Source organism: Emys orbicularis, chromosome 1, assembly GCF_028017835.1.
Source record: "Emys orbicularis isolate rEmyOrb1 chromosome 1, rEmyOrb1.hap1, whole genome shotgun sequence".
Lineage (NCBI taxonomy): Eukaryota > Metazoa > Chordata > Testudines > Emydidae > Emys > Emys orbicularis.
Window position 1 is genome coordinate 256928205 of NC_088683.1, and position 15152 is coordinate 256943356.

Here is a 15152-nt window from a genome sequence, read left to right on the forward strand (position 1 = left end):
CATAGGTTATGGGTAAATATAAATTATTCTTACAGGAAGGAATAAGATGATATATAATGGGGTAATATGGGTAGTAGTACACAGAAGGATTAAATATTGTAGTGAGTGCTATATTGATGTTTTATTATTATTTGTCAAAATAATAGTGGGGTGGTGGTGGTGCAGAAAGACAAATGCTATATTGCCTTTTATAAATAGTAGTGCCCTGCTTATAAAGTGTAATTTGGCTTTCATTGAAATACTGTTTAGTTTCATGTATTACTTTTTTTTTTTTTTTTTTTTTTAAGACTTGGAGAGAGTTCAGAGCGAAGCAGCAAATTATAGAAGGTTTGGAAAATAAGGCACATGGGGGAAAAGTTAAGAGAAATGGAGAAGAGACAGAACTATTAAAAAGCATGTGACGGGATGTTTACAGAAAAGGCCAGGGATGAATTCTCATTAGTAAACCATGCCAAAATAGGAGAGCAATTTAGGTTAAATATTGGAATTTTTATAACCATGAAAACAGTTAAGCACTGAAACAAGCTGCAGAGAGTTTGAAAAATCACCTTCACTGTGGTGAGACTAGATGCCCATCTGTCAAAGATGGCATGGACAATGAGATTAATCCTGCTGTGATGCAAAAGGTCATTTGGGTCACAGAAGACCTGCTAGAGGTCCTCTGTGACCCAAATGATTCTGTGAAAACCGAGGACCTTTTGTATGGAGCATCTGTTGCTGCATAGTCCAGTTGGCTGTATGCGGAGACCTCTCTCTACTCTGTGGTCGCTAAAGTTCACCTATAGAATTTAGGCTTTACTGTGACAAACTGCTGATTCTTTTAATGCCCTATCTTTTTAGAATTAGAATGTTAACATCAAAGCAGGGTGGATTTGATTTGATTTAAATCACAAGTCAGGAAGACTCGATTTAATCATGGATTTCTACATAAAAGTGCATTCTTGTTGGTTGTTATAACCTTAATACATATTCTTCACAACTCAGAGATAGATGAGACCCAAACTGGGTCTCCTTTACAGCCTGCTGCCATTATAGGTTTTCCCTTCTAGTGAGAGAATGGTATGGTAGATCTCAAATCAATGAAGGCTACACTCAGAAAGACCTCAAGACTTCTGGAATATGCTGCTCAAACAGTTTCAGTTTTGTTTCTACTGTCTGTCCCTCCCTTCTCACATTTATCTCCAGACTTCTTCTCCTTGTCCAGATTTATTCCGCCCCCAACAATCTTCTATTCATTGAACTTTTTGAAACTTTGCCCTTTTAGAGAGAGGTAAGGGATTGCAGAGGGACAATAGGGTTGAGGTCTGTTATTTCTCACCACTATATATTATTTATTTATTTAACAACGTTTTTGCTGTTAACAAGCATGTTATCTCTGGAGACCCAAATCCACAGTTTGAGAACTGCAAAACTAAGCATCTCTGATGGTATCTTCTAGACTGAGCACTGAGTCCCATTGGGTAGATAGAAAGATTAACCTAAATAATCTATACAGAAGCCCCTGGAACCTCATAAAATTGGGTCCCTAATCCAGGAACTATTAGAACTCATTTACAAAACTTTTCTTAAACATTACATGAATATATTGTCTCATACTATAGAATTAGAATTTATAATCCCTATTCCATGATGAGATATCTTTGAGCTATAATGTATCTTAATTAAAACTATCTTTAGATAGGTTTTTTCCTCAAAAAGCATTTTATCAAAAAAACCCATTGATTTTTATCCACCCTGCACCAAAGCTACATTTTCACCAACCTATTACGTGTCATAAAAATCACTGTAAATGACTGAAAATCTATAGGTAGTTTTTTACATAAGGAACTTTCAGGAACACTTCTGGGTTGTACTTGAATACTGTGCTCCCAATTTTGATATACAAAAAATAAATACCGTAGGCCCTGACACTTCTAGTATGTGCTTTTCTTTTCTGTATTGGCTATAATATCCTGGAAAAGGCTTGATAATCTGTGATATAAGTCTGTTTAAAATTATGAATCTTTATTTTTTTCAGTTGTCTTGCAACTCTCTCTTCATTTTACTTTTAATATTCCATTTCTGCTTATGAAGGCCAGCATGGAAACTGTTACATTAGGAACAACCAGGCTGCCCTAGTTAGAAAAGGAAGACACTGCTCAGCCATGTAGCACTGTTATGTAACAGTTTAGTTATAGTTTATAATATATTTTTAATCTAAACAAGGCTTCCCTGCAACTGTTTAATCAGCAGTTTATAATTCAGACGACCCAGTAGCTGAGGAATGACTTATCTAACTTTACTCTGGCATTTCTAACAAGTTGGGTTGGTGGCCTGACACTCACTGAGATCCTGACATTCCTTTTGTTGCAGTACCATAAAGATTGAAAAGAGCAGCTGCTGTTGATTTCAGCATATCAGATGATCACACCAATACATAGCAGAGAGCATGTAGAACTTCAGTACCACTACACTCTCCAGTGGTTAGAGTCTATTTAATGTTCCTGTATCTCAAACATGCTCAAAAAGAGAAGTTGCTTTGTGTTTAATTGCTTGGGGCGAGTTGCTTGTTTTCCTGCTTCCTTTTCCCATTGCTAAAGTGCTTATTTCTTTTCTTTGAAGTAGCATTTTTTTAAATTCCTGGTTTACAGAAAACTAATGCTTCTGTACATTTAAGTGTTTTGATTTATTTTCTTTACCTATGTTCCAAGTCACAAAAGTTGCAAACGAGTCAGAGAAGCATAAAACAAGAAGGAAGAGAATTGTTGTATTGGCTATTTGTCTGTGATAAGACTTGATGCTTCTTGCATTCCTTTTTACTCCACTCTGGCAGCTGGAATTTTCAGAGGGGTCCATATACATCTTACTGACTGTTTTGTTTTAGTACTCAGAGCTTTCCTATGGCTGATCCTAGAGTGGAGACTGAAGGGATGTATATAGTAGCAATAATGCACATGGATAAAGCTTTCTGCAGGAGCAGGTGAATTTTGGGTGAGAAGGAAGAAACTATAGATTACAAATAAAGGGCTAGAGTCTGAAAGGTTATGTGTTGTGCTTTGTAGTGCCATGAGAGTGGTTCTGGAAGTTGGATATGAGAAATGTAGAGTGAATTATTATTGGGTTGCAAGCAGGAGAGGGTGAGGTTGCTTGTGTAAGTCTTTGTAAAGTGCCTAGCACACATTTTAAACTTAATAATTAATAATAATAAAATCTCCATTATAATTTGCTATTCTAGAATTCAGATTTCTGCAGGTGGAAATTTGTGTTGTGTTCCTCTGCTGCCTCTGAGCTTCTCAAGGATACTTAGAAATCTACTGTGTAGGGGCTGATAGGGTTATAAAATTATTTAAGGCTAGTGGGTTTTTCTCCCCCTTATTGCTTCATTTTCACTTAAACCATCTCTGTCCTTGTCCTGTGTGTTTGGGAGTCTTGGCAGAGACCAACAAAAATGACATGAAGACTTAACTCTCAATCCTCTTATCCCATGAAGTTTTAAATGAAGGCACAGTGAGATGCTTGCATTACCAGTTGGTGCGCTTGTTTTGTGCTATGAGTGAATAATACTAATAACTGAGGTCTTGTCAGACCCGTGCCTATGAACACTAACTCTCTTTAATAGAATATACACACACACGTATGTGTCTGCATACGTGCACACAGGCTTTTTTAGGTTTCTAGTTTAGATGGGGGTAGCTACCACCCCCCAAATTGGCTTTAACTGCTCCTTCTGCTTGGATTGGGAACGATCAGCTGTGGCTGGGGTTACAAAAACATTTAGCAAAGCTGAGGAATGAACTGTTAAGGAGTTGGGATAGGGAGGTGGTTGTGGCAGACTTGCAGGAAGTAATTTTTTGTGTGGAGGGATCAGAGGTTGCTGAGGCAGAGTTGATGAGCCGAGGATGCAAATACCCTTTTTCCTCAGTGTAATTTATTTAACTCATGTGCTCAGGGCTCAAATGGTTAAAGTGATTTATAACTTCAGTACCTTAAACTTTACAGGAAATTCACAAATTAATGTTATGGAGTTTTCAAACTGGTTTCTGACAAATTTTTGTTTTCGTCCTCTAAAGATTATTATAGTCCAGCAATGATGGGGTTGAAGACCGATCAGGAGGTCCTTGGAGAACTTGTGAGAAAGAAAGTTCCAGCAGTGGCAGAGTTAATGGATAGACATGGTGTCATGTGGACTCTGATAGTGTCACGCTGGTTTATATGCTTGTTTATTGACATTCTTCCAGTAGAGGTAAGTATAACTTGAAGATATTTTAATATACATGAGAGGACAACAGGGGAGTTATGTGCAGTATTTTTTAAAAATGTCATATGTTCCTCAGGTTACCTGTGTGGTATTCTCCTGCCTGAACGCATAGAGCTCTGTGAGAGAGAAACTAACAGGAAATGAAAAATGGCAAAGATGAGGGGTTATAATAAGGTATACCAAGAGTCCCCAGGAAACAATAGGGGTACCATTAATTAGGGGAATACCCCTTGCTTGGCTCCACTACTCTGGCAAGCTTTATTCTTTCCGGACCAAAAACCCAGGGAGCATCAAGGAGACACACACAGACAGAACAGGACAGTCTGCTTCCCCCAGCTGAGGGGAATTTACCAAAGCTGGCAAGGAAAGATTTAGGATTAGTTAAGAGGATATATGCCATATAGACCCTTTGCTCTGTGAGCTATGCACCTTCGGGTGAATGAATAAATAATGCTTTGTTTTGAAGAAGCTGGTTTTGAGTCACTAATCAACCCCTGTTGCAGGTTCCTGGAGGAATCACAGGTACCAAACCCAGTGGGCCTGTTGGGCTAATAAGGTGAGGAAATGGGCTACAGCTCAGCGATCCAGTCTAGAAGTAGTTAGACTGGGTTTCCACCCAGAGTGAGGTACAGCAAGCCAGTCCTCTGACCTGAGGGGTGTACTGGAGGAGGGACAAAAAGGGGTTTAAGGTGTGATTTGCCTGGTAACTGATATGTTAGATCATTATCCCACTGATAATGCCTTAATAACCATTACTGACTACAAAGCAGCAAGGTAACCTTTCTAACAGCTTTCTTCTTCTACAGACTGTTCTCCGAATTTGGGACTGTTTATTCTATGAGGGATCAAAAATCATCTTTCGTGTGGCCTTAGCATTAATTAAGCAACACCAAGCTTTTATTTTGGAAGCCACAAATCTCCCCGACATTTGTGATAAGTTTAAGCAGATCACCAGAGGGACATTTGTAACAGAGTGCCACACCTTTATGCAGGTAAGTGTTTCCAGTTTACAATGCAGGACAGGTAAAAGCTATGAAACCAAATAGACTTTGAAGGGCCCAAAAGGTGACTAAAATTTGAGAGTTGCATCCATGTGCATTTTCAAAAGGCTGAACAGCACTTCTGGTATAAACGAACTTTGTACTTGGCAATGTACTTGTCTTAAACTTTAAGAAGCTATTTCAAAGAAATGACCTGTAAACCTATATGTAACCAACCATTCATTTACATCACCTGCATTATACTAAATGAGATTCCTCCCACTTTGTGCCAATGTGAGCAGGACAAATATGGATGGCAAATCCCCGAAACAATTCAGTAAATTGTGGGTTGATTCTGTTTTGATTTCTGTAAATATTCCAAGCAAATGAGTTTTCAGTGGTGAATTTTAAGTGACTGCTCCAGAATGATCAAAGAGAAATTTTTATTTTTTTCCACAAGCATTCACACCAGCAATGAGATTCCAAGAATACACTTAGTCAAGGCACAAAACCATACCACCACATGGTCTGTCCATTCAAAATGTCTGGTGTTTAGAACGTAAAATCTCACAACAAACTGCTCATATGCTGCAGGCCAAGGATTATTCTTGGAAATTATTGTCAATGTAAGGCGGGGGTGCCCAGAGTTTTGGATTTGCAGTTTTATAGAAGACTGAAACCTGAGTGAAGCAAATAAGCTCCAATAACAGAAATGCCACAAAATATTTTTTTTTAAATCATGAATGAGAAGAGGTTTGTTACGACTTTTACGCACCTCTGCTGTCAATCTCTCTGGGTACACTAATCACATCCTACCAATTTACGTATGTCCCCAGAACAATTCTGTATTTAAGACAGAGTTCAGAGCCCAATGCCCAATTCCCTTCCCAATTTTGCCACACACTTCCCCTTGGACAAGTCACTTAAACTGTTTCTTGGTTTTCCCATCTGTAAAAATGGGGACAACAAAGATTAATTTATTTGTGTTTGTGAGGCACTTGGATAATGTGCTGATAAGCACCACAGAAATGCTCATAAATAAATACAACTTAGTTTTTAAGGAAGCGAAAGACCAGAATCTAAATGAAAGTTCCTGAGTCATTCACTGACTCCCACAAACACTTTTGTTCAGCAATACTGCAGAAGAATCTTGTTAAAAACATTGCTGTTGTCAAGTGATATTAGCAGCCTTTCCAGCTGCCTTGAGAATATCACTGCAGAGAGAGGTAGAAGCACATGTCAGTATTGAAATATTTTTTGTCCTTTTGCCCCCTCTTCATTGGTAGCTGTATAGATTTCAATTGAGGAATATTAGACCCTGTGTTTGGAGGGCACCCTGGAGTGGGTGATCTAAGGAAAGCTACCTCATCGTCCTATTGCTGTAGGAAAAATTAGCCACGTTGCTGTTTGTGTCAAGTCTGTCCTCTGGAGTTGCTTATTTAGTTGGGATGAACTGGCTCTTAAGACACTATAATTGCCTATGAGTATTTAAATTAGGCCTTCGCACTGCCATTGTCACATGAGTGCTTGGATTTTTCAGTAATGTAGACCCTGCAGTAGTGGATTCAGTGACAGTTCAATGCTTTAAATATATTTGTATGATTGTGCACATTACATTCCGCTTTAGAGGGGTGTGGGGGGGTGCCCACTGCACTCAAGTGAGAGACTTTCACCAGCAGTACCACTAGGTGGCGCATGCACCTCCGCTATCCTCATATGCCCTGCTGAGAGCATAAAAGGAGCGTGTCCACCGCCTCCCTCTCACTTCCTTCTTATCGCCCATGGCAAGAGTCTGAGCTCCCCAGTGCTTTGCTAACAGTTCATCTAGCTTTCTAGGAATCTCTTTCTGTTTATACTTCTGTTTATACCAGTTGTTTATACTAGTGTTAGTTTAGTTAGTTCTTAGTTTTAGTTTAGCTAGTTTAGTTTTAGACTAAATCCTGGGAGTTTATTGTGAAGAAACCCATGGATTTCAAACCTTGCGCCCTACGCAGGGCTGTGTTCCCTGTTACGGATAGACACAAAAGATGCTTAGGGGGTGGGCATGTGAGGGACAAATGCCCAATTTGTACCTCCCTCCCCAGTAGAATGACAAAGCAGAGACACTGCCATTTAAAAGACCATCTGATGAAGGAGGCCATGACATCTGTACATCCAATGTCAGAACCAGACCCTGACTATGAACAGACGGACTCCGAATCTCTTAAAAGTGCTCCTCCTCTGCCAGGGGAACCTTACTGCGTGGATGAACTCTGGCTAAATGATCACGAGAAGCTGCTCTGGAGATGTCCAGGCTATCTGCTAAACAGCAGGAAAGATTCTACTAGGACCAAAGATTCTACTATGCCAAAAGTGGAAGAGATTTTCTGTTTGGGTGCAATCTCAGCACCCATCACCCCACTGCATGGATGCTAGTCATATACTAGAACTAGATAACTTCAAATGTAGTAAGTATCTGGCATTTCAATCAGCTCTGTAAGAGTTTTACTTAGTGTCCTTATCTGTGGTTCATCCACCGTTACAGGGTTTTTCTGTTGTTGGTTTTTTTTTTTTTTCCTTGTCCTCTGTGTCCATATTTTTGATAGGTTTAGTCAATGTCTACCTTCTAGTATCTCACCCAGTACCAGCATGGGGTCTTAACCTTGTCCTATCCAAATTAATGGGTTTCCCCCTCTGAAACCATGGTGGCTATGCCACTCTCTCTGTCATCTATGAAAATTGCATTCTAGTGGCAGTTATTTCTGCCGCAAGTGTTTTGGAGTTGGAAGCTCTGCTAGTCTTTTATAAGGATAAGGTTTCTCTCAGGCCACATCCTAAGTTCATGCCAAAGGTGATGTCAGCTTTCCACATGAACCAATCTATTCAGTTTCTGGTCAAATATGAGATGGTGCACCTTCAAAAGGCCTGCTTTGAGCCCGACGATGGTTTGGTCGGGCCCTGGACCTGCCCGGGCAGGGGTTGGGAAGGCTTGCGCCTGCCATTCCTGCCCCTTCTCCTATAAAAGTCCTGCCTTGGCCGAGGGGGATAGGAGCGCTGCTGCTATTGCTGAGGCTTAAAATGTTTGTTGTGTTGCGGGGGTGTGCATACCCTGTGATTTCATAGTAGCCCTAGAATCTTTTAGGCTATGCAGCCTGGAGTCCTTTTGCTCCGCAAACGGGCCTGCCCCATCAAAAGGCAGGTCCTGCATGGTCTGTTGAACCTCGGGCGGGAGTCCCGAGGCCTGTAGCCATGAGCTACGCCTCATGGCGATACCAGAGGACAAGGTGCGCACCGCTGAGTTCGCAGCGTCCAGTGAGGCCTGTAAAGAGGTCTGTGCCACCGCCTTACCTTCCTCAACTATTACTCCAAACACCTCCCTGGACTTTATTGGCACTAGCTCCTTAAATTTCAGCATCGAGTTCCAGGAGTTGAAGCTGTATCTACTCAGAATTGCCTGCTGGTTGGCAATCCTGAGTTGCAGACCCCCCATGGAGTACATTTTGCACCCGAACAAATCCAGGTGCTTGGCGTCCTTTGACTTAGGTGTTGGGGCCTGTTGCTCCTGCCCCTCTCTCTCATTTACCGCAGCCACCACCCATGAGCAGGGCTGCGGGTGTGTGAAGAGGTATTTGTACCCCTTAAAGGGGATGAAATACTTCCTCTCCACACCCTTTGCAGTGGGTTGGATGGAGGCCGGGGTCTGCCAAATGGTGTTTGCGTTGGCCTGTATAGTTTTAATGAGGGGTAGCGCCACCCTCGACAGGCCTTCTGGGGCCAAGATGTCAACCATAGGGTCCTCCGACTCCACCACCTCCTCGGTCTGCAGGCCCATATTTTGCATCACCCTGCAAAGGAGGTCCTGGTAGGCATGGCTGTCTATGGGGGGCGGCCCCGAGGCGGAGGTGCCCACAACCGCCTCGTCGGGGGAGGATGACGAGGAGGCTAATGGGGGAACAGGGTCCTCCTGACCCTCTTGGTCCCCAGGGGCCTTCTGTCCTGACTCTATTACAGGGCCAACCACCCCTGGGTCTGGCTCGGGCACTGGGGTTGGTTCCAGCGGAGGTAGTGTGACCGGCACCACCTCAGCACCCCTATGAGTGGGACGACTGGCCGATGCCTCCGGCACCCTTGGTTCGGAGACCGCCAAACGGGAACCCTTGGAGTGGGGGCCCTGGGCCTGGTAGAATGCCCAAGGGGTCCAAAATGGCCACTGTGCTGGTCCCTGCTACTGCGCAGGCCATGGCCTTGCCCCCATGTCAGGCCTTCCACGATCCGACCGGTGCGGCCCCGCTCCAATTATCTGGACCCTGCCTCCGAGTCTAAAGATGGGATTGGGACCGTGATGGCCAGGGTGGTGCCGAGCGGTGCCACGAGGCTGGGGAGTAGTGCCGCGAGCAGGGTCTGCGTGGGGACGTGGACCTGTGGGACGACTGGTGCCGTGAGCGGGACCTGCTGGGCGACGGAGATTGGCATGAGGATCAGTGTCCCGATTGGGAGCACTGGTGCAACCTGGACAGGTGCTGCAAGTGCGACAGGTGCCGCGAGTCTGGTCGGTGCCACGAGTCCGAGTTATATCTTGCCTCCACCGGCGGTGCTGAAGGACAAAGCATTGAGACGGTGCCACACGTTGTGGTACTGGAGGCTTGGCTTGAAGGACCGGGGACCGTGGTGCTGTCATGGCAGTGAGGTCCCTTGCAGCCTCAAAGGTGTCTAGGGTGAACAGCAGTTCCACCTCCTCAATCACCTGGCTCGGGGAGTCCAACGGCACCGGACCCGACTGTCCCCCTTGCAGGGCCAAAGTCGGCATTGCTGGCTCCAAAGTTCTCGGCACTGGGTGCTCCTCCCTGGGACGCGCCCCATTGGCTGGCTCTGAAGGGGTGGGTCTCGGAGTTGGAGATCTGCTCCTTTCCTGCTTGTGGTGCCGCTTCTGCGCTGGGGAATGGGACCAGTGCTGGGCCGTTCCCACCGGTGAGCGGCGGTAACGCTGGTCTCTCCCACAGTCCTTCAGTGGTGCCGCTTCTGCCACTGCCACGGGGGCAATGCGCATCGATGAGCTTGGTGCTGGGTCTTGCTGCGCCGATGCGGGTTGCGGTCTAAGTGCCTCCTCCATAAGAAGCTGCTTGAGGTGAAAGTCTCACTCCTTTTTTGTTCTGGGGCGAAATCCTTTACAAATCCTGCACTTGTCCGCTTGGTGTGCTTCCCCCAGGCACTTTACACAAGCGTTGTGGGGGTCCCCGTCAGCATGGGCTTGTTACCGGATTTGCAGGATTTGAACCCCTGGGACTTAGGCATACCCTGAGTCCCCAAGGGGAGAACGCGGTTGGGGTGGAGGGGCAAACCCCACTCCAACAACTACCTGTTGTAACAACAGAAAACTATTTAAACTAAACTTGACTAGACTAGGGATAACTCTAAACTACACTAAACTGAAAGGCTGGGGAAACGAGGAGAGCTTGCTATGCAAGTCACTGCAGTTCCAACGACCGTCAGTGGTAAGAAAAAACTGAAGAGGCACTGGGTCAGCAGGGTCATGTATTGAGCTCCATGGAGGTGCCATTCCAGGGGGCTCCACAGCCAATCCGATGGGTGCTGCTAGGGGAAAAACTTTCCGACGACTGTGCATACGGCACGCACACACCTAATTGAAATTGCTATGAACAATCACTCGAAGGAGAAGAAGAATGGCTTATTCTACCAGAGCTCAGTTTGCTTCTTCAGCCTTCCTGAGTAATGTACCCATTACAGGCATCTGCATATCAGCAACGTGGTTGTCTTTGGACTCTTTTTCAAGACGTTATCCCATCACTCAAGCCTCTTGAGACAATGCCAGCTTTGGCAAGTTAGTGCTGCAGTCTCTCTCTTCCAGTGATCTGAAATCCCACCACCTGTTTAGGTGACTTTGTAACTTCCCAAAGTGAATATATATGTGCACAATACACCAAAAATGGTTACTTACCTGTACAGTACCTGTTATTCTTTGAGATGTGTTGTGCACATACACCTTCCACAACCCTCCCTCCTTTCCCACTATTTTGTCCAGTGTTTCACAGGTGGTGGGAAGGAACAAACTCCCCCCCTTTATGCTCTTGGCTGGGTGCATGAGAAGAACAGGGGCGCATGTGCCACCTACTGGTATTGCTGGCAAAAGTCTGTGACTTGAGTGCATTGGGCACACAACTAAAGTGGAACGTATACACACAGAACACATCTCAAAGAACAAGAGTTACTGCAGAGGAGTAACTGTTTTTTATTTTGAGGTATAATGCCATACAAACATCCTCACCATGGCGCTGAACAAAACTTGCAGCATGGTTTTTAAGGTTTACTTAGAGTTCATAGCTCAATTCTGTGGGCTTCTCATTTTTCCTTCTCCCTATTCAAAACAGGTAACTGTTTCTAAAGGAATACAATGCCATATCTGTGGCAAGCTTATAAATGACCCGTTTGAACAGTTTGAAGGCTGATGTGGGCTATGAGACAAAATTTTTTATGTTATTAAATATGTTTAAGCCAGCTCATGTTTGACTACTGTGTCTTTAGAGCTCACAATGCAGTTGAAGCAACAACTATTGTGTATGTTTGCTAGCATATGAAATATTATTTCTGTCTTGAATCATGTTATGCCCCTTCTGTAACAATGTCTTTGCATAACACTTCCCTAAAAGTATAGTTTAGGGCAGGAGTAAATGTACAGTGTTTTATAGTAAAAATGGGGTAGAAACGCCATAGTGAAAAGATCTAAATTGAACCACGGAGCCCAGATTACTGTTTATTTTTACATAAAATGGATTTGGTTTTATTTACAGTTTGGCTTTGATGAATTTAGATACATGTTCAAAAATCAAATGCACAGCTACCAGTTGGGGAATAATTGCTTGGGCAGTAGTACTGCTGAAAAGGGCCTGGGCGTTATAGTGGATCACACTGATATGAAGCAACAATGTGCGACAGTTGTGAAAAAGGCTAATATCGTTAGGAGTGTTGTATGTAAGACATGGGAAGTAATTGTCCCACTCTACTTGGCCCTGATGAGGCCTCAGCTGGAGTACTGTGTCCCGTTCTGGGTGCCACACTTAAGGAAAGATGTGGACAAATTGGAGATAGTCCAGAGGAGAGCGACAAAAACGATATAAGATTTAGAAAACCTGGGCATGTTTAGTCTTGATTAAAGACTGAGGGGGGTCCTGATAAATCTTCAAATATGTTAAGGGCTGTTATAAAGAGGACATTGATCAATTGCTCTCCATGGCCACTGAATGTAGGACAGAAAGTAATGGGCTTAATCTGCAGCAAGAGAGATCTAGGTTAGATATTAGAAAGTTTTTCCTAACTGTAAGGTAGTTAAGCTCTGGATTAGTCTTCCAATAAATTTTGTCATCACTGGAGGTTTTTTAGAATAGGTTGGACAAACACGTGTCCTGGGTGGTCTAGGTTCATTTGGCTCAGTCTCAGTGCAGGGGGCGGAACTTGTGGATCTCTTGAGGTCCCTTCCAGCCCGACACGTCTATGTTCAGTACTGAGCTACTCATTATAGAACCATCAAGAAACTTTATAGTGTATGGCAGAATTGCAGTGTGTAAAATTAAGGACAACATAATATGGTTTCAGTTGGCTTATTGTCTTACTACGGAACGTATCTCAGAATTAACTACATTATTTGGAATTTTATTTTCACACTTACCTTGAATGTTGCCACTAATTAAGATCTTCTGGATAACTGTGAGTAGTTTGGAGTCAGGAGACTTAGGTTCTGTTCCTAACTTTGCAGCTGATAATACTTATCCACCTTACAAAAGCACTCTGATCTATGGCTGAAGAGTCCTAAACAGTGCTATGTGCTGATATTTACATGAGGGACCTAAGCATTTCATTAATGCTCCTTTCATCTGTAGGTGAAATCTAGGAAGACTTTCATACACTTTGTCTGGGATCATGTTTTTAACTAACTATTCTTTGTTTTAGAAAATATTTACAGAACCTGGAAGCTTGTCCATGGCAACAGTTAACAAACTTCGAGAGACTTGTAGAGCAAAGCTGGTTGCTCAGGGATCAACCAACAATATTTAAATAGATGGATAGTTACCACAGAAATTAACACATTCCTCTACTTTCATTGCACTGACGGAAGCACAATTTCTAAACTTTCCATGAGTGTCAATTGACACTTGACCAATTTTTTCCTGCCTTTCAAGTAAGTGTTGTAAACATTTTGTACTCTGTCAGTAATCTGGTAACTTGAACCTTTTACAAATGGTTTAGAATATTATCAGAGTAGAATGTGACCAATGTGGGATACTTCTTTAAAAAGTCACTACCCTTGTTTTTCTTCAGGGCATTTTGTAATGTCTGAGTAAATAGCTGGATAGAGCTATATGTACAATTCTGTATATTAATCATAAAACCACAGCCATTTGTACAAAATAAATTCTATTTATTTGTCGAAATCTGTTTTATAGAGTTCAGTGTTGTTATACGTACCTTGGTATCTGACTCCCAGTGTCTGGCAGTGACAGGCCTTCTCAGAAAATGAACAGCCCCACTATCTCAGTCTTCCCTAATATGAACTGCTCTTAGCTGCTTATCTTACCTGTACTTGCCACTACATGTCTGCTCGCGGCTTCCCTCTGGACTACCTTCCTTTCTCTTTTCTCACTCTTCCCTTGGTGCTGGCCTGCAGTGTGTTGGCTGCTTCCTAGAAGCATTAAAAAAACTGAAATAGTCTAGCACCAATACATACCAATGGAGCAGTGGCCTGATATTTTCACCAGACCACCAGGTGGAAGAGTTGGTAGGGGGGCTGAACAGATAAAAGAGGAAAGGGTGGGAGTGAAGGACAGGAGCATACAGGCAGGCATAGAGAGTGAAAATCTGAACTCAAGAATAAGTCACAGGGAAGGAATAGCAGCCTGCACTCAACCCTGGTGCTGTTAGCTAGGGACTGCAGTCCCACCTCTAAGTCGCCGTAGGGGTAATTAATATATGGAGATATACATGTCTCGTAGAGATGGAAGGGACCTTGAACGCTCATCAAGTCCAGCCCCCTGCCTTCACTAGCAGGACCAAGTACTGATTTTTGCCCCAGATCCCTAAGTGGCCCCCTCAAGGATTGAACTCACAACCCTAGGTTTAGAAGGCCAATGCTCAAACCACTGAGCTATCCCTCCCCCCCGTGCTTGGCCTTGGACCGGTTGGCAATGGCTACAAGGAGTTTTGTGGATGCTCGAAAGGCATGGGTCCTATGGAGGTAGAATGCTAGTGCACGACGGACGTTGAGAGAGTGAAGGCTCCTGTCTGCATGGGAGGTGTGCGGTTTGGGACGGAAGACAGGGAGGTGAACGGACTGATTGAGGTGGAACTCTGACACCACCTTTGGGAGGAACTTAGAGTGAAGCCGTAAGGAAACTTTATCCTTGTGGAATACGGTGTGTGTGTGTGTGTGTGTGTGTGTGTGTGTGTGTGTGTGGTGGGGGAGGGGGAGCAACCATCATGGCTGCTAGTTCGCTGGCCTGTCCAGCCGAGGTACGGCTACTAAGAACATTACCTTCATGGAGAGGTGGGAGAGGGAGCACGTTGCTAGTGTCTCAAAGGGTGGCTTTGTGAGGGCAGATAGAACAAGATTAAGGTCCCACAGGGGTGTGGGTTTCAGTGCTGGGGGGAAGGTATTGAGGAGACCTTTCCTAAAATGGGTGGTGGTAGGGTGCGTAAAGGCCAAGGAGCCATCAATTGCTGGGAGAAAGGCACTAAGTGCTGCCAGGTGGAGCCGCATAGAGCTGAGTGCAAGGCCTGACTTTTTGAGCTTGAGGAGGTAATGGAGGAGGATAGGTAGGGATATCTCACTCAGATGATAGTGATGACAGCGAGCACAAGTGGTGAAATGTTTCCATTTAGCTCAGTAGCAGGCCCTGATGGATGCCCTCCTGCTTCGGGTAAAGATGTGTCGCATCGGGGTGGAGCAT

The 15152-nt window shown here is 44.0% G+C and overlaps 1 protein-coding gene across 1 annotated transcript in view; it reads left to right on the forward strand.

The window, feature by feature from the left end:
* The window catches only part of GRTP1 (growth hormone regulated TBC protein 1), a 50991-nt gene extending 37351 nt beyond the window's left edge, over nucleotides 1-13640 (forward strand). Inside the window, exons 6-8 of the mRNA XM_065406653.1 lie at nucleotides 4050-4222; nucleotides 5044-5229; nucleotides 13159-13640. Of these exons, the coding sequence (XP_065262725.1) occupies nucleotides 4050-4222; nucleotides 5044-5229; nucleotides 13159-13263 (464 nt within the window). The 3' untranslated portion in view covers nucleotides 13264-13640. The remainder of the gene's footprint in view (nucleotides 1-4049; nucleotides 4223-5043; nucleotides 5230-13158) is intronic.
* The last annotated feature ends 1512 nt before the right edge of the window (nucleotides 13641-15152 follow it).